The sequence below is a fragment of the Physella acuta genome, unplaced genomic scaffold (assembly GCF_028476545.2).
Source record: "Physella acuta isolate Inbredline_101_S28 unplaced genomic scaffold, ASM2847654v3 ptg000186l, whole genome shotgun sequence".
NCBI lineage: Eukaryota > Metazoa > Mollusca > Gastropoda > Physidae > Physella > Physella acuta.
This window is the reverse complement of record NW_026731705.1, coordinates 1494080-1515344: the sequence shown is the minus strand read 5'-3', so window position 1 is coordinate 1515344 and position 21265 is coordinate 1494080. Positions and strand designations below refer to the sequence as shown.

Sequence of the window (21265 nt, the reverse complement as noted above, 5' to 3'; positions counted from 1 at the left end):
GGGACAACTGTGGTCTAATGGGGAGGGGGGACAACTGTGGTCTAATGAGGAGGGGGGACAACTGTGGTCTAATGGGGAGGGGAGAGGGGACAACTGTGGTTTAATGGGGAGGGGGGACAACTGTGGTCTAATGGGGAGGGGGGACAACTGTGGTCTAATGTGGAGGGGAGAGGGGACAACTGTGGTTGTACAAGATGTTTGAAACGTGATACTCCGTGCTGGTAGCAGCCGGGTCACGTGGGATTTGTGTTTGTTGTTGGCTCTTGTCCTACAGTAATTGTCCTGTGGTATTCTGTGTATCCTGGTCCTATAGTTTGTGGCATCCGTTTGTCCTGGTCCTATAGTTTGTGACATACCGTGTGTCCTGGTCCTATAGTTTGTGTCCTGTAGTTTTGATTTCCTGCGTGTGATATATTTGTGACTACGTCACTTTTCTACGTCACCATTCTTCTAATTTACATTCTACAAACATCTTCATCACACATCTTCATCATATATCTTCATCATACATCTTCATACTTGCAGCATCCATGATTTTATACTTTCAGCATGCAACATTTTATACTTGCAGCATCCAACATTTTATACTTGCAGCATCCAACATTTTATACTTGCAGCATGCAACATTTTATACTTGCAGCATCCAACATTTTATACTTGCAGCATGCAACATTTTATACTTGCAGCATGCAACATTTTATACTTTCAGCATCCAACATTTTATACTTGCAGCATGCAACATTTTATACTTGCAGCATGCAACATTTTATACTTTCAGCATCCAACATTTTATACTTGCAGCATGCAACATTTTATACTTGCAGCATCCAACATTTTATACTTGCAGCATGCAACATTTTATACTTGCAGCATGCAACATTTTATACTTTCAGCATCCAACATTTTATACTTGCAGCATCCAACATTTTATACTTGCAGCAGCAACATTTTATACTTGCAGCATCCAACATTTTATACTTGCAGCATGCAACATTTTATACTTGTAGCATCCAACATTTTATACTTGCAGCATCCAACATTTTATACTTGCAGCATCCAACATTTATACTTGCAGCATGCAACATTTTATACTTGCAGCATGCAACATTTTATACTTGCAGCATCCAACGTTATATACTTGCAGCATCCAACATTTATACTTGCAGCATGCAACATTTTATTCTTGCAGCATGCAACATTTTATACTTGCAGGAAACAAACCTCTCATTAGAGCACACTGGCTGTTTAACCTGACCAAACAAAATGTTACTATATTTAGCAATATCAAGGGACATAAGCGTGACTGGAACAACACAGTGGTAGTGCTGTGTAGGAATTAAGACTAATTAGTTCTTACATTAATTAAATGAAAGATTTTGTTTACACTTTAATTGATAACAAATTCAAAATGTGGTAAAAACAAATGTTTGCAAAGTTTGTGAGTCCAATTAAAATTGAACTAGTTCTATCATACAAATGAACATCAGGCTCAATGTGAAACATATTTATTGATTACATCGGCAGATTACATGTAATGATTGTCAAGTAAATGTACAGCACCAAACGTGTGAACTCACACCACACAGTATGGCCCCCACACACCATTCAACCCCACAGTGTGTTACCCCGCACAAAATTTATCACCACACAACATTCAACCCCACACAGTGTGGCCCCCACACACCATTTATCACCACACAACATTTGCCCCACACACATGTAACCTCACAAAAATTGGCTGATTCTATCGCCCCCACACTTACGGTAGCCAATGCAGCACAGGTAGCCACTGACACCCTGACTGTAGCCTGTCGGTCACCATAACAGTGCTACCTTGACGGGCTACCCTTCAGGTCGACCTGTGGGGACCTGTTGTCTTGTGACGTCATGCTTCGATAACACGACTGACGCCCGTGACTTAGATGACTGACGCCAACTACTTCTTGGATTTCTGACTCTTGACTGACGCTAAGGACGGCCTGGCTGAGCCACGTGACGCGGGTCGGTCCTCTACATCATCGTCATCGTGATGTTCGTCATCGTCATGATGTTCGTCGTCATCATCGTGATGTTCGTCGTCATGGTGATCATCATCATGGTGATCGTCATCGTCGTCTTCATCTTCCTTTGATTTTTTCTTACGCCTGAGTTACAAGAGGGGAAAGGATGGGGTGGTTGGTTGATGTGTGGTTGGTTGATGTGTGGTTAGGGTTGGTGTAGTTAGGGTTGGTGTGGTTAGGGTTGGTGTGGTTAGGGTTGGTGTGGTTAGGGTTGGTGTGGTTAGGGTTGCTATGGTTAGGGTTGGTGTGGTTAGGGTTGGTGTGGTTAGGGTTGGTGTGGTTAGGGTTGCTATGGTTAGGGTTGGTGTGGTTAGGGTTGGTGTGGTTAGGGTTGGTGTGGTTAGGGTTGGTGTGGTTAGGGTTGGTGTGGTTAGGGTTGGTGTGGTTAGGGTTGGTGTGGTTAGGGTTGGTGTGGTTAGGGTTGGTGTGGTTAGGGTTGGTGTGGTTAGGGTTGGTGTGGTTAGGGTTGGTGTGGTTAGGGTTGGTGTGGTTAGGGTTGGTGTGGTGTGGTTAGGGTTGGTGTGGTTAGGGTTGGTGTGGTGTGGTTAGGGTTGGTGTGGTTAGGGTTGGTGTGGTTAGGGTTGGAGTGGTTAGGGTTGGTGTGGTTAGGGTTGGTGTGGTTAGGGTTGGTGTGGTTAGGGTTGGTGTGGTTAGGGTTGGTGTGGTTAGGGTTGGTGTGGTGTGGTTAGGGTTGGTGTGGTTAGGGTTGGTGTGGTGTGGTTAGGGTTGGTGTGGTTAGGGTTGGTGTGGTTAGGGTTGGTGTGGTTAGGTTAGGGTTGGTGTGGTGTGGTTAGGGTTGGTGTAGTTAGGGTTGGTGTGGTTAGGGTTGACGTGGTGTGGTTAGGGTTGGTGTGGTTAGGGTTGGTGTGGTTAGGGTTGGTGTGGTTATGGTTGGTGTGGTTAGTGTTGGTGTGGTTAGGGTTGACGTGGTGTGGTTAGGGTTGGTGTGGTTAGGGTTGGTGTGGTTAGGGTTGGTGTGGTTAGGGTTGGTGTGGTTAGGGTTGGTGTGGTTAGGGTTGGTGTGGTTAGGGTTGGTGTGGTTAGGGTTGGTGTGGTTAGGGTTGCTATGGTTAGGGTTGGTGTGGTTAGGGTTGGTGTGGTAAGGGTTGGTGGTTAGGGTTGGAGTGGTTAGGGTTGGTGTGGTTAGGGTTGGTGTGGTTAGGGTTGCTATGGTTAGGGTTGATGTGGTTAGGGTTGCTATGGTTAGGGTTGATGTGGTTAGGGTTGGTGTGGTTAGGGTTGGTGTGGTGTGGTTAGGGTTGACGTGATGTGGTTGGCGTTGGTGTGGTTATGTTTGGTGTGGCTAGGTTTGGTGTGGTGTGGTTAGATTTGGTGTGGTTAGGGTTGGTGTGGTTAGGTTTGATGTGGCTAGGTTTGGTGTGGTGTGTTTAGGTTTGGTGTGGTTAGGGCTAGTGTGGTTAGGGTTGGTGTGGTGTGATATGGTTAGGGTTAGTGTGGTTGGTGTGGTTGGTTATATTGATTTGAAAGAATGCAATGTAATCTTTGGAGAAGTATTAGTAAAACTCTACTTGACCTACTTTCTGAAGATAACGATCATCACACACACGGGTATCAAAACCAGCAGCCACAGAGCGTAGAACAGGTAGCCGAACCTGCCTGGGAACACATGTTGGCGTCACATTTTGTCACATTTTGTCACATTTTAAGATTCTTGCGTCACATTTTGTCAGACGTCATGAGATTTTGTTTGTCTGTCATGAAGTGACAAATCATGTCCGATATAGTCGTCTCACAATTGTATGACAGTATCCATAAGACAAGGGGCAGTAACCATAAGCCAACAAGGGCAGTAACTATAAGACAACAAGGGCAGTAACTATAAGACAACAAGGGCAGTAACCATAAGACAACAAGGGGCAGTAACCATAAGACAACAAGGGCAGTATAAGACAACAAGGTGCAGTAACCTTAAGACAACAAGGGGCAGTAACCATAAGACAACAAGGGGCAGTAACTTCCTAAATTACCAAAGAGTGACGTGTGACAGTCCCCACGTTCTCTCTCAGCGCAGTCCTCTCCCTTACACTTCTGTAAGCAGGACAATCGGCAGTTAGGACCGTACGTCATGGCAGGACATGCTGAGGACATTCAACAGGACATTAAGTGGGCGGTAAATAAGGACCATCTGTATATATATATATATATATATATATATATATATATATATATATATATATATATATATATATATATATATATATATATATATATATATATATATATATATATATATATATATATATATATTGAACAGTACAGTGTATACCGCTGTGTACAGGGAGGCCAATGATCGAGTCGTATTAAAAAGACGTGTTAAAGAACTGGTAGAAGTCTAGTACGACCACCTAATCCACTTTATCAACAAGTCAAAACCAAACTCTAACTCTACCCCTGACACTACCACCTGACAGCCTGACACTACCACCTGACAGCCTGACACTACCACCTGACAGCCTGACACTACCACCTGACAGCCTGACACTACCACCTGACAGCCTGACACTACCACCTGACAGCCTGACACTACCACCTGACACTACCACCTGACACTACCACCTGACAGCCTGACACTACCACCTGACAGCCTGACACTACCACCTGACAGCCTGACACTACCACCTGACAGCCTGACACTACCACCTGACAGCCTGACACTACCACCTGACAGCCTGACACTACCACCTGACACTACCACCTGACAGCCTGACACTACCACCTGACACTACCACCTGACAGCCTGACACTACCACCTGACAGCCTGACACTACCACCTGACACTACCACCTGACAGCCTGACACTACCACCAGACACTACCACCTGACAGCCTGACACTACCACCTGACAGCCTGACACTACCACCTGACACTACCACCTGACACTACCACCTGACAGCCTGACACTACCACCTGACACTACCACCTGACAGCCTGACACTACCACCTGACAGCCTGACACTACCACCTGACAGCCTGACACTACCACCTGACAGCCTGACACGACCACCTGACAGCCTGACACTACCACCTGACACTACCACCTGACAGCCTGACACTACCACCTGACAACCTGACACTACCACCTGACACTACCACATTTCAGCCTGACACTACCACCAGACACTACCACCTGACAGCCTGACACTACCACCTGACAGCCTGACACTACCACCTGACACTACCACCTGACACTACCACCTGACAGCCTGACACTACCACCTGACAGCCTGACACTACCACCTGACAGCCTGACACTACCACCTGACAGTCTGACACTACCACCTGACAGCCTGACACTACCACCTGACAGCCTGACACTACCACCTGACACTACCACCTGACAGCCTGACACTACCACCTGACAGCCTGACACTACCACCTGACAGCCTGACACTACCACCTGACAGTCTGACACTACCACCTGACAGCCTGACACTACCACCTGACACTACCACCTGACACTACCACCTGACAGCCTGACACTACCACCTGACAGCCTGACACTACCACCTGACAGCCTGACACTACCACCTGACAGCCTGACACTACCACCTGACAGTCTGACACTACCACCTGACAGCCTGACACTACCACCTGACACTACCACCTGACACTACCACCTGACAGCCTGACACTACCACCTGACAACCTGACACTACCACCTGACGTTACCGCCGGGTACCACGTGACACTCACCATCCTTGCAGGATCTCTCTGGATGCCTCCATCCACTGAAGCACCTGCGACATTTGCCTGTGGTCTTGTCACAATCTGGGTCACACTTGCTGCAGTCCCGCTTACACTTGGCACCGTACTTACCCCTCGGGCAGTCTGCAACACCAGAACATGTTCTTAGATTAGTGCCGGTGGGACATCAACAACACTACAACATGTTCTTAGATTTGTGCCAGTGGGACAACAACAACATCACAACATGTTCTTAGATTAGTGCCGGTGGGACATCAACAACACCAGAACATGTTCTTAGATTAGTGCCGGTGGGACATCAACAACACTACAACATGTTCTTAGATTAGTGCCGGTGGGACAAGAACACAACATGTTCTTAGATTTGTGCCGGTGGGACATCAACAACAACACAACATGTTCTTAGATTTGTGCCGGTGAGACATCAACAACACCAGAACATGTTTTTAGATTTGTGCCAAATATCTTGGGAACAAAGATGAAGCTCCTGACATGAACAAAGATGAAGCTCCTGACATAAACAAAGATGAAGCTCCTGACATGAACAAAGATGAAGCTCCTGACATCAACGAACAAAGATTAAGCTCCTGACATCAACGAACAAAGATTAAGCTCCTGACATCAACGAACAAAGATTAAGCTCCTGACATGAACAAAGATTAAGCTCCTGACATGAACAAAGATGAAGCTCCTGACATGAACAAAGATTAAGCTCCTGACATAAACAAAGATTAAGCTCCTGACATGAACAAAGATTAAGCTCCTGACATGAACAAAGATTAAGCTCCTGAAATGAACAAAGATTAAGCTCCTGACATGAACAAAGATTAAGCTCCTGACATGAACAAAGATTAAGCTCCTGACATAAACGAACAAAGATTAAGCTCCTGACATAAACGAACAAAGATTAAGCTCATGACATGAACAAAAAAGAAGCTCCTGACATGAACAAAGATTAAGCTCCTGACATAAACAAAGAATAAGCTCCTGACACGAACAAAGATTAAGCTCCTGACATGAACAAAGATTAAGCTCCTGACATGAACAAAGATTAAGCTCCTGACCTGCGCCGGGTGAGGGTGTACTGGCTGGTCCTGTGGTTGTACGAACTGTGGGTTTTGTGATCTTGGGGTGGCAGTTGCTCCCGTTGTTGAGTGTACACGCCTCTGGTGGTAGACAGCTCGATATACACACACATACATACACATGGATACATATATATATATATATATATATATATATATATATATATATATATATATATATTGTTATTTATTATCATTTATTTTACGGAATAACGTAGTCGACTATAATGTATAACTATAACTGTACAGTATCGATACCTGTGGCCAGATCTTCATCGACCGAGCCGTCGTGGTCGTCATCTGGAATGTAGGTCACGTGATTTCAACGGATGTGACGTCACAGAAGACAGACAAGACAGCAGTTTACTGAACTCCCAAGCCCTCCCCCCCCCCACTCACACAGTGAACACACTATACCCCAAACGATGCCCCCACACGATATCCCCACATTATGCCCTTACAATATGCCCCACATGATGCCCCCACAGAATGCCCCACACTGCCCCCACACGATGCCCCACACTATGCCCCCACACACCTACCAATGTTGTTACGTAGTTCCTCGTCCACCACCATGTCGCAGTCGTTGTCCATCAGATCTCCGTCTGTCATCTGGCTCGTGCTGCACGGCTGGGGTCAAACATGTGACATTTGACATGGCATTGGATCAAACATGTGACATTTGACATGGCATGGGGTCAAACATGTGACAATTGACATGACATTGGGTGAAACATGTGACATGGCATTGGGTCAAACATGTGACATTTGACATGGCATGGGGTCAAACATGTGACATTTGACATGACATTGGGTCAAACATGTGACATTTGACATGACATTGGGTGAAACATGTGACATGGCATTGGGTCAAACATGTGACATTTGACATGGCATGGGGTCAAACATGTGACATTTGACATGACATTGGGTCAAACATGTGACATTTGACATGGCATTGGGTCAAACATGTGACATTTGACATGGTATGGGGTCAAACATGTGACATTTGACATGGCATTGGGTCAAACATGTGACATTTGACATGACATTGGGTCAAACATGTGACATTTGACATGGCATGGGGTCAAACATGTGACATTTGACATGGCATTGGGTCAAACATGTGACATTAGACACGGCATTGGGTCAAACATGTGACATGTGACATGGCATTTAACATGACATTTGATGTGAAATGACCACATGATATGACATGTCTATAGATCATGGGCATTAGACAAGAAAGGCAGGTGTCATTACACATACAACATGACATTTATAAAAACAGACATGCGATGACATATGCCAAATGGCATGACATTAACCATTTAGGAAAAGTGAATATGTCATGACGTACATCATATGACAAGTACGGGCTTATGACGTTGACACGAGATGTCATAGATGACACGTACCTTATTGATGAAGGCCGCCATGTAGCCTGCGGGCTGCATGTAGCTGATGGAGGTAGCCACACCGTACACGTAGCAGCCAAACGTGACGTCAGTGAGGGCGTAGGCGCGGTGGTAGTGGTAGCCCACCTTCAGGTTACCCACGCCCCACAGGGAGGCGCCCTGGACCTCGGTCCACACTACACTGTCAAGACGGCAGCAATCATTCATGTGTTCATACAATCATTCGTGCTTTCACCCAATCATTCGTGCTTTCACCCAATCATTCGTGCTTTCACCCAATCATTAATGTATTCACCCAATCATTCGCGTGTTCACCCAATCATTCATGTGTTCATCCAATCATTATTGTGTTCAGACAAGACCCGTTACCTGTGACGTTACCTTTTGTCTAGAGCTGCGTCATCCAGCGTCAGGTAGTTCTTGTGCTTGAGCAGTATGACCAGTGTGACGTAATTGGTCAACGTCCGGTCCTTGTCATACAGAGATCTGGTAACAGAGACCAGACGTGGGTGTTCTATCAAACTTTGTCTAATGGTTGGTTAAGTGATGTGACGTGTCACGTGATGTTCTGTGTGACGTGATGTTCTGTGTGACGTGTGACGTGATGTTCTGTGTGACGTGTGACGTGATGTTCTGTGTGAGGTGATATTCTGTGTGACGTGATGTTCTGTGTGACGTGATGTTCTGTGTGACGTGATGTTCAGTGTGACGTGTGACGTGATGTTCTGTGTGACGTGTGACGTGATGTTCTGTGTGACGTGTGACGTGATGTTCTGTGTGACGTGTGACGTGATGTTCTGTGTGACGTGTGACGTGATGTTCTGTGTGACGTGTGACGTGATGTTCTGTGTGACGTGTGACGTGATGTTCTGTGTGACGTGATGTTCTGTGTGACGTGATGTTCTGTGTGACGTGATGTTCAGTGTGACGTGTCACGTGATGTTCTGTGTGACGTGTGACGTGATGTTCTGTGTGACGTGTGACGTGATGTTCTGTGTGACGTGTGACGTGATGTTCTGTGTGAGGTGATGTTCTGTGTGAGGTGATGTTCTGTGTGAGGTGATGTTCTGTGTGACGTGTCACGTGATGTTCTGTGTGACGTGTGACGTGATGTTCTGTGTGACGTGTGACGTGATGTTCTGTGTGAGGTGATGTTCTGTGTGAGGTGATGTTCTGTGTGACGTGATGTTCTGTGTGACGTGATGTTCTGTGTGACGTGATGTTCAGTGTGACGTGTGACGTGATGTTCTGTGTGACGTGTGACGTGATGTTCTGTGTGAGGTGATGTTCTGTGTGAGGTGATGTTCTGTGTGACGTGATGTTCTGTGTGACGTGATGTTCAGTGTGACGTGTGACGTGATGTTCTGTGTGACGTGTGACGTGATGTTCTGTGTGACGTGATGTTCTGTGTGACGTGATGTTCTGTGTGACGTGATGTTCTGTGTGACGTGATGTTCAGTGTGACGTGTGACGTGATGTTCTGTGTGACGTGTGACGTGATGTTCTGTGTGACGTGATGTTCAGTGTGACGTGTGACGTGATGTTCTGTGTGACGTGTGACGTGATGTTCTGTGTGACGTGATGTTCTGTGTGACGTGATGTTCTGTGTGACGTGATGTTCTGTGTGACGTGATGTTCAGTGTGACGTGTGACGTGATGTTCTGTGTGACGTGTGACGTGATGTTCTGTGTGAGGTGATGTTCTGTGTGACGTGTGACGTGATGTTCTGTGTGACGTGATGTTCTGTGTGACGTGATGTTCTGTGTGACGTGATGTTCTGTGTGACGTGATGTTCTGTGCGACGTTATGTTCTGTGTGACGTGATGTTCTGTGTGACGTTATGTTCTGTGCCACGTGATGTTCTGTGTGACGTGTCACGTGATGTTCTGTGTAACGTAATGTTGTGTGTGTGACGTGACGTGCTGGTGTGCATGAGGTGACGTCTCACATCCACATATACAGGTTGTAGAAGAGAGTTGTCGGAACTAAGATGGAGACAGCGGCGTCACCGTCAGTCTCTGTGACGCCACAGTTTGACGTCAGCACGTAGAAGCAGGCCACTGGCTTGTCGCAGATCATCTTTCGCGGCTTCCGCTTGTAGGTCGTCAGCTGGGGAGGTCAAGGTCACCATGTTAAATTCCTACAATGTAACGTGACAGTAAAATCAACAAACAAATCTCTCATACACCATGTTAGTTTCCTACCATGTACGTGACAGTAAAATCAACAAACAAATCTCTCATACACCATGTTAGTTTCCTACCATGTACGTGACAGTAAAATAAACAAACAAATCTCTCATACACCATGTTAGTTTCCTACCATGTAACGTGACAGTAAAATCAACAAACAAATCTCTCATACACCATGTTAGTTTCCTACCATGTACGTGACAGTAAAATCAACAAACAAATCTCTCATACACCATGTAAGTTTCCTACCATGTACGTGACAGTAAAATCAACAAACAAATCTCACATACACCATGTTAGTTTCCTACCATGTAACGTGACAGTAAAATCAACAAACAAATCTCTCATACACCATGTTAGTTTCCTACCATGTAACGTGACAGTAAAATCAACAAACAAATCTCTCATACACCATGTTAGTTTCCTACCATGTACGTGACAGTAAAATCAACAAACAAATCTCTCATACACCATGTTAGTTTCCTACCATGTAACGTGACAGTAAAATCAACAAACAAATCTCTCATACACCATGTTAGTTTCCTACCATGTACGTGACAGTAAAATCAACAAACAAATCTCTCATACACCATGTTAGTTTCCTACCATGTAACGTGACAGTAAAATCAACAAACAAATCTCTCATACACCATGTTAGTTTCCTACCATGTAACGTGACAGTAAAATCAACAAACAAATCTCTCATACACCATGTTAGTTTCCTACCATGTAACGTGACAGTAAAATCAACAAACAAATCTCTCATACACCATGTTAGTTTCCTACCATGTAACGTGACAGTAAAATCAACAAACAAATCTCTAATACTGTGCTAAACACATCTGATTCATTTTATTTGGAAATATGGACAGAGCCAGAACTAAACAAAACCCCACCTACCACAGTATCCAAAGCCCCGCCCACACATGCCCCGCCTACCACAGTATCCAAAGCCCCGCCCATATAAGCCCCGTCTACCGCAGTACCCAAAGCCCCGCCTACCACAGTACCCAAAGCCCCGCCCACACAAGCTCCGCCTACCACAGTATCCAAAGCCCCGCCCATATAAGCCCCGTCTACCGCAGTACCCAAAGCCCCGCCTACCACAGTACCCAAAGCCCCGCCAACACAAGCCCCGCCTACCACAGTACCCAAAGCCCCGCCCACAAAAGCCCCGCCTACCACAGTACCCAAAGCCCCGCCAACACAAGCCCCGCCTACCACAGTACCCAAAGCCCCGCCCACAAAAGCCCCGCCTACCACAGTACCCAAAGCCCCGCCCACAAAAGCCCCGCCTACCACAGTACCCAAAGCCCCGCCCATACAAGCCCCGCCTACCACAGTACCCAAAGCCCCGCCCATACAAGCCGCGCCTACCGCAGTTGTAGAGCCCGCTAGCTCAATGATGATCGTGTCGGGCGAGACGTCATCAAACACGGTGACGGCTGTGTTGTCTTGTGACGCCAGCACGATGACGTAGCCGCGAGTTTTCCGGCCGATGGTGTCGATAAAGATGAAATCTGTGCCCAGAGTCTCAAGCGGCATCAGCATTTCTGGAAGACCAGGGGGGGGGGGGGGGGGGTGGAATTGTTAGAGTGGCTGACATCAAATGTCTGGCCATCATATGTCTGGCCAACAAATGTCTGGCCAACAAATGTCTGGCCAACAAATGTCTGGCCAACAAATGTCTGGCCACCAAATGTCTGGCCAACAAATGTCTGGCCAACAAATGTCTGGCCAACAAATGTCTGGCCAACAAATGTCTGGCCAACAAATGTCTGGCCACCAAATGTCTGGCCAACAAATGTCTGGCCAACAAATGTCTGGCCAACAAATGTCTGGCCAACAAATGTCTGGCCAACAAATCTCTGGCCAACAAATGTCTGGCCACCAAATGTCTGGCCAACAAATGTCTGGCCAACAAATGTCTGGCCAACAAATGTCTGGCCAACAAATGTCTGGCCAACAAATGTCTGGCCAACAAATGTCTGGCCAACAAATGTCTGGCCAACAAATGTCTGGCCAACAAATATCTGGCCATCACGTGGCCACGGCTAACCTTGACCTACCAGCGAAGACGCCGCGTGACGTGACGTTACTCTTACAGTCTGGGGTTAACGTCCTGCCGCTACAGCTGCCGGAGATAACGCCGATAGGTTTCGTTCCCGTCAGTCTGGTGCCTGCACATAGGTTTAGTGGGGAGGTTTACATGGTAGGTTTAGTGGGGAGGTTTACATGGGAGGTTTGGTGGGGAGGTTTACATGGGAGGTTTACATGGTAGGTTTAGTGGGGAGGTTTTAACATGACAGGTTTAGTGGGGAGGTTTACATGGGAGGTTTAGTGGGGAGGTTTACATGGTAGGTTTAGTGGGGAGGTTTTAACATGACAGGTTTAGTGGGGAGGCTTACATGGGAGGTTTAGTGGGGAGGTTTACATGGTAGGTTTAGTGGGGAGGTTTTAACATGACAGGTTTAGTGGGGAGGCTTACATGGGAGGTTTAGTGGGGAGGTTTACATGGGAGGTTTAGTGGGGAGGTTTACATGGTAGGTTTAGTAGTGAGGCTTACATGGGAGGTTTAGTGGGGAGGTTTACATGGGAGGTTTAGTGGGGAGGTTTACATGGTAGGTTTACATGATAGGTTTAGTGGGGAGGTTTATAGGGGAGGTTTATTGGGGAGGTTTATTGGGGAGGTTTACATGGTAGGTTTAGTGGGGAGGTTTACATGGGAGGTTTAGTGGGGAGGTTTACATGGGAGGTTTACATGATAGGTTTAGTGGGGAGGTTTATAGGGGAGGTTTATTGGGGAGGTTTATTGGGGAGGTTTACATGGTAGGTTTAGTGGGGAGGTTTAGTGGGGAGGTTTAGTGGGGAGGTTTACATGGGAGGTTTAGTGGGGAGGTTTACATTATAGGTTTGGTGGGGAGGTTTGTTCAACTTGAACTCTTAAATTGAGTTTTGTCACTAACAAATTACTTCTTACATAACTTACACTGTTTCTTTATGTTATTTTTATCATATGAGGTTGGGGGGGGGGGGGGGGATTGGGGGGAGGGGGTGGATAGTAAATATCGATGCTTCAACCCCCCCCCCCATCTCTTATACAGTTTATTTGAGCTCAGAGCTAAACATTTTTCTTTAAGACATTTTTTTATTGAACTCAATGACCTTATGACCTCAATGACCTTATGACCTCAATGACCTTATGACCTCAATGACCTTATGACCTCAATGACCTTATGACCTCAATGACCTTATGACCTCTGACCTGTTAAATCCTCGTCATCTGACATCTGTTGCTGACATTGTTGGATAAAGTAGGACTCCTCCCTGGTGACAGGACATGACATGTTAGTCGTATGTCATGTCAGGCATTTGTCATGTCGGCATGTCATCTCAGGCAAGTCATGTCAATAATCTATCACGTGTAATATTTGACATTTGTCACATCATTGTCACGGTGACTTGACCTAGATCTTTGGTCAGTGTTTGGGTCAGTTCAACTTGACATGGGCGGTAACTCGTGCTAATCTACCTCATCACGTGACCGTCAACAAAACAAGATGGCGGAGCTTACTTCCGGAGAGTGACCTTGATGACGGCGCCATGCGTGTAGTTTTGCCCCTGGATCACCATCGTGAACTTCCGGCCCGGCATGTTGAGGCGGATGTCCACGTCAGTGACGTCAGCAGCAACGATCACGATGGAGGGGCTTAGGCTGTGGGGTGGTCACGTGACAAAGACGTCAAGACCACGTGAGAGGACAGCGTGACAATGTGACAAGGTGACAATGTGAGAGAAATGTAATAACGTGACGGGACAACGTGAGAAGACAACGTGACAACGTGACAAGACAATGACGCCTGTACCTTAACGTGAGGGCGATGTAGGTCAGACCGAAGCCGGCAACCGGCAGGGCCTGGAAGGTCTCCATGTCTGTGCCGGCAGGGTAGAGCTGCACACACACGCCGAACGTGCCGGAACTGGTCAGTGTCACGGTGGAGAATTTACCGCTTACCTTCATCCTGGGGGGGGGGGGGGGGGGTCATATATTTAATTTACATCTAGAACACAGTCAGTACACCTCCGGTTCTCTGTGTTATAGGGAGATGGGGGGTGATATTTTTGAGACGTCACTGGCCAGTGGTTAATTTTATTATGAGGTTTTTGACCTACCTAAAGTTGTCCCCTAATGTGACCTAAACTTGACCCCTAATGTGACCTAAAGCTGTCCCCTAATGTGACCTAAAATTGTCCCCTAATGTGACCTACCTAAAGTTGTCCCCTAATGTGACCTAAAGTTGTCCCCTAATGTGACCTAAAGTTGTCCCCTAATGTGACCTACCTAAAGTTGTCCCCTAATGTGACCTAAAGTTGTCCCCTAATGTGACCTAAAGTTGTCCCCTAATGTGACCTACCTAAAGTTGTCCCCTAATGTGACCTACCTAAAGTTGTCCCCTAATGTGACCTACCTAAAGTTGTCCCCTAATGTGACCTAAAGTTGTCCCCTAATGTGACCTACCTAAAGTTGTCCCCTAATGTGACCTAAAGTTGTCCCCTAATGTGACCTACCTAAAGTTGTCCCCTAATGTGACCTACCTAAAGTTGTCCCCTAATGTGACCTAAAGTTGTCCCCTAATGTGACCTAAAGTTGTCCCCTAATGTGACCTACCTAAAGTTGTCCCCTAATGTGACCTAAAGTTGTCCCCTAATGTGACCTACCTAAAGTTGTCCCCTAATGTGACCTAAAGTTGTCCCCTAATGTGACCTAAAGTTGTCCCCTAATGTGACCTAAAGTTGTCCCCTAATGTGACCTACCTAAAGTTGTCCCCTAATGTGACCTAAAATTGTCCCCTAATGTGACCTACCTAAAGTTGTCCCCTAATGTGACCTACCTAAAGTTGTCCCCTAATGTGACCTAAAGTTGTCCCCTAATGTGACCTACCTAAAGTTGTCCCCTAATGTGACCTAAAGTTGTCCCCTAATGTGACCTAAAGTTGTCCCCTAATATGACCTACCTAAAGTTGTCCCCTAATGTGACCTACCTAAAGTTGTCCCCTAATGTGACCTACCTAAAGTTGTCCCCTTATGTGACCTACCTAAAGTTGTCCCCTAATGTGACCTACCTAAAGTTGTCCCCTAATGTGACCTACCTAAAGTTGTCCCCTAATGTGACCTACCTAAAGTTGTCCCCTAATGTGACCTAAAGTTGTCCCCTAATGTGACCTAAAGTTGTCCCCTAATGTGACCTACCTAAAGTTGTCCCCTAATGTGACCTGCTCCACCTTGCCCCTAGAAATGACCAAAGTTTTCTCGATCTTTCCTTTCACGACGTACGGCGTCCTGACCTTAACATCGACATTTTCTTTCGCCAAGGTGAAGGCCAGCAGCCTTGTGTCGCCGACCTTGACCGTGGCCGAGGAGGGCGGGAACTGGAGGACAAAATATTTCCCGAGCGTCGTGCTGACCCCTGCTTGGACATAAGGTCAAGGTCAGACAAATGAGGTCAAGGTTCAGACAAGTGAGGTCAAGGTTCAGGCAAGTGAGGTCAAGGTTCAGACAAGTGAGGTCAAGGTCAGACAAGTGAGGTCAAATGTGATGACGCAGTAAGGGAACATTAACAAAATAGACAAAAAACAGCCGACAAAGCAGAGAGAAAAGAGTAGGTCATCTAGCTATTGGTCAAGAAGAACCAATGGAATTAAAGTGACCGGTCACGTGTGCTGGTCAAATATGGCGAAGCTGCTGGGTCTGGCTTCAAGGAGAAAGTTATAGTTTGGAGGTTACTGTTGATTGTTAGCTAGTAGAAAGTTATAGTTTGGAGGTTACAGTTGATTGTTAGCTAGTTGAAAGTTATAGTTTGGAGGTTATAGTTGATTGTTAGATAGAAAATGTTATAGTTTGGGCGACTAATCAGTGACTGTCAGAGCTGTTCTGATTAGTTTGTTCTGTCGTTGATATATCTTAAAAGGAGTTGCATTTGTATTTACTAGATATGATTTTAACAAATTATAGCACACAGGCATATAACACACGATCATACCATACAGTCCCACACGACACATTGCTGTAGAACACACCTGTACATGCATATAACACACGATCATACCACTGTAGAACACACCTGTACATATAACACACGATCATACCACTGTAGAACACACCTGTACATATAACACACGATCATACCACTGTAGAACACACCTGTACATATAACACACGATCATACCACTGTAGAACACACCTGTACATATAACACACGATCATACCACTGTAGAACACACCTGTCCATATAACACACGATCATACCACTGTAGAACACACCTATACAGACATATAACACACGATCATACCACTGTAGAACACACCTGTACATATAACACACGATCATACCACTGTAGAACACACCTGTACATATAACACACGATCATACCACTGTAGAACACACCTGTCCATATAACACACGATCATACCACTGTAGAACACACCTGTACTGGCATATAACACACGATCATACCACTGTAGAACACACCTGTACATATAACACACGATCATACCACTGTAGAACACACCTGTACATACATATAACACACGATCATACCACTGTAGAACACACCTGTACATACATATAACACACGATCATACCACTGTAGAACACACCTGTATGGGCATATAACACACGATCATACCACTGTAGAACACACCTGTACATACATATAACACACGATCATACCACTGTAGAACACACCTGTACATACATATAACACACGATCATACCACTGTAGAACACACCTGTATAGGCATATAACACACGATCATACCACTGTAGAACACACCTGTCCATATAACACACGATCATACTACTGTAGAACACACCTGTCCATATAACACACGATCATACCACTGTAGAACACACCTGTATAGACATATAACACACGATCATACCACTGTAGAACACACCTGTACATATAACACACGATCATACCACTGTAGAACACACCTGTACATATAACACACGATCATACCACTGTAGAACACACCTGTACATACATATAACACACGATCATACCACTGTAGAACACACCTGTACATATAACACACGATCATACTACTGTAGAACACACCTGTATAGACATATAACACACGATCATACCACTGTAGAACACACCTGTACATATAACACACGATCATACCACTGTAGAACACACCTGTACATATAACACACGATCATACCACTGTAGAACACACCTGTATAGACATATAACACACGATCATACCACTGTAGAACACACCTGTACATATAACACACGATCATACCACTGTAGAACACACCTGTCCATATAACACACGATCATACCACTGTAGAACACACCTGTCCATATAACACACGATCATACCACTGTAGAACACACCTGTACATGCATATAACACACGATCATACCACTGTAGAACACACCTGTATGGGCATATAACACACGATCATACCACTGTAGAACACACCTGTACATACATATAACACACGATCATACCACTGTAGAACACACCTGTACATGCATATAACACACGATCATACCACTGTAGAACACACCTGTATGGGCATATAACACACGATCATACCACTGTAGAACACACCTGTACATATAACACACGATCATACCACTGTAGAACACACCTGTACATGCATATAACACACGATCATACCACTGTAGAACACACCTGTACATATAACACACGATCATACCACTGTAGAACACACCTGTACATATAACACACGATCATACCACTGTAGAACACACCTGTACATACATATAACACACGATCATACCACTGTAGAACACACCTGTACATATAACACACGATCATACCACTGTAGAACACACCTGTACATATAACACACGATCATACCACTGTAGAACACACCTGTACAGGCATATAACACACGATCATACCACTGTAGAACACACCTGTACATATAACACACGATCATACCACTGTAGAACACACCTGTCCATATAACACACGATCATACCACTGTAGAACACACCTGTACATATAACACACGATCATACCACTGTAGAACACACCTGTATAGGCATATAACACACGATCATACCACTGTAGAACACACCTGTACATATAACACACGATCATACCACTGTAGAACACACCTGTATAGGCATATAACACACGATCATACCACTGTAGAACACACCTGTATAGGCATATAACACACGATCATACCACTGTAGAACACACCTGTATAGGCATATAACACACGATCATACCACTGTAGAACACACCTGTATAGGCATATAACACACGATCATACCACTGTAGAACACACCTGTACATATAACACACGATCATACCACTGTAGAACACACCTGTATAGGCATATAACACACGATCATACCACTGTAGAACACACCTGTATAGGCATATAACACACGATCATACCACTGTAGAACACACCTGTACATATAACACACGATCATACCACTGTAGAACACACCTGTACAGGCATATAACACACGATCATACCACTGTAGAACACACCTGTACAGGCATATAACACACGATCATACCACTGTAGAACACACCTGTCCATATAACACACGATCATACCACTGTAGAACACACCTGTATAGGCATATAACACACGATCATACCACTGTAGAACACACCTGTACATATAACACACGATCATACCACTGTAGAACACACATGTACATGCATATAACACACGATCATACCACTGTAGAACACACCTATACCTACCTGACACACGTGTGGCGTAGAACATAAACAAAAGAAAGTACACCAAACAACTCGCCTGAAAATTTAAAAATAATTGGGTTTCAAATCTTTAAACAATAATTACACAATCATCGTAGGTAAACATCGTAGAGACTCACATCCAGAGTTTCTTTCAAACGGCCCCCCCCCACCGAATGAGATGGATTTTATACAGTAAACATACACTTTTACTAGTGTCCCCCCCCCCCCCCCCGAAAATTTCAAAAGACCCCCCCCGGATAAAAAAGTCTGGAAGAAACTGCTGACATCCGATCAGCCAACCTGACATTCATGACATCAACATGACAAGATGCCACTACAAATGTCACGCCCCCCCCCACCCCACCCATCCCCGCCTACTAAAGGCAAATGTCATCAACCAAATGTCATCAACTAAATGTCATCAACCAAATGTCATCAACCAAATGTTATCAACCAAAATGTCATCAACCAAATGTCATCAACCAAATGTCATCAACCAAATGTCATCAACCAAATGTCATCAACCAAATGTCATCAACCAAAATGTCCAGTTAAGTGATCTCATCTCATCAAGCTGAAGGAATGTCGTCTATCTTGGTCAACGTAGACTAGCACAGCGGTCCAGGACAACTTAAAACTTGAAAGATTTTGTTTAACCTAAATCTTAGTTAACTCATGAAAGATTTTGTTTAACCTAAATCTTAGTTAACTCATGAAAGATTTTGTTTAACCTAAATCTTAGTTAACTCATGAAAGATTTTGTTTAACCTAAATCTTAGTTAACTCATGAAAGATTTTGTTTAACCTAAATCTTAGTTAACTCATGAAAGATTTTGTTTAACCTAAATCTTAGTTAACTCATGAAAGATTTTGTTTAACCTAAATCTTAGTTAACTCATGAAAGATTTTGTTTAACCTAAATCTTAGATAACTCATGAGAGATTTTGTTTAACCTAAATCTTAGTTAACTCATGAAAGATTTTGTTTAACCTAAATCTTAGTTAACTCATAAATTAGCGATTGATCTTAAAACTATCTTCGTTACTAAAGCTCAAAATCTATCGACATCTATCGATATAATATAAACCTGAATGATTCAAATGTATTCAAATATTAAGTTGTTAGATCTATTGCTACTATCATCTCGGTAATTAGAAACATCTGCCAACATTCCCTAAACCACAAGATTGTCAGGCTGATTGCCGTGCTAGACCTAAACCACAAGATTGTCAGGCTGATTGCCTTGCTAGACCTAAACCACAAGATCGTCAGGCTGATTGCCGCGCTAGACCTAAACCACAAGATCGTCAGGCTGATTGCCGCGCTAGACCTAAACCACAAGATTGTCAGGCTGATTGCCGCGCTAGACCTAAACCACAAGATTGTCAGGCTGATTGCCGTGCTAGACCTAAACCACAAGATTGTCAGGCTGATTGCCGTGCTAGACCTAAACCACAAGATTGTCAGGCTGATTGCCGCGCTAGACCTACCATTGAAGAGGAAATAAACATCAACCATCTTAAAAAACAAAACTTCCCGTTTGGGTGGGGTGAAAATTGTGATCAAATATTGTTCCGTGTGTAAAGTTTTGGATGTGTTGTAAAAGAAAACAAAAACTTGGATCTAGAAAGTCTTATGAAACAATTTTTGTAAGCGTGACGTCAGTAACACGTCCGTGTGGGTCACAGCCCACCGCCCCGGGGTCAAGGCAGCCCACCGCCCCGGGCCACCGCCCCGGGGTCTAGGCAGCCCACCGCCCCGGGGTCTAGGCAGCCCACCGCCCCGGGGTCTAGGCAGCCCACCGCCCCGGGCCACCGCCCTGAGGTCTAGGCAGGCCACAGCCGACAGGAACCCGAACAGAGGGGGACTTTCTGCATGGGAAGTCAGACCATGACGTCACAAGAGATGTCCCCCCCCCCCTGCCCTCAACACGGTCAGATCTTGTCATAACACTAGACACATAGTGACCTCATTTCTGCCATCTTTAGCACACTCGACCTTAGCTGTAA

The 21265-nt window shown here is 45.1% G+C and overlaps 2 protein-coding genes across 2 annotated transcripts; both read right to left on the bottom strand.

Moving 5' to 3' along the window:
* Window positions 1-1533: 1533 nt before the first annotated feature.
* Window positions 1534-4150, bottom strand: LOC131936706 (trigger factor-like). The gene is made up of 3 exons (XM_059293750.1): window positions 4049-4150; window positions 3599-3677; window positions 1534-2144 (listed from the first exon to the last, which is right to left on the bottom strand). The coding sequence occupies exons 1-3, from the start codon at window positions 4146-4148 to the stop codon at window positions 1937-1939; spliced, it is 387 nt and encodes a 128-aa protein (XP_059149733.1). The 5' UTR covers window positions 4149-4150; the 3' UTR covers window positions 1534-1936.
* Window positions 4151-5733: 1583 nt separating this feature from the next.
* Window positions 5734-20833, bottom strand: LOC131936765 (uncharacterized). The gene is made up of 15 exons (XM_059293829.1): window positions 20747-20833; window positions 19257-19311; window positions 15732-15948; window positions 14348-14503; window positions 14056-14196; window positions 13747-13808; window positions 12551-12661; window positions 11859-12034; window positions 10238-10398; window positions 8671-8775; window positions 8290-8470; window positions 7414-7501; window positions 7130-7171; window positions 6851-6952; window positions 5734-5909 (listed from the first exon to the last, which is right to left on the bottom strand). Exons 1-15 carry the CDS (start codon window positions 20765-20767, stop codon window positions 5734-5736), a joined length of 1794 nt encoding a protein of 597 aa, XP_059149812.1. The 5' UTR covers window positions 20768-20833.
* Window positions 20834-21265: the final 432 nt, after the last annotated feature.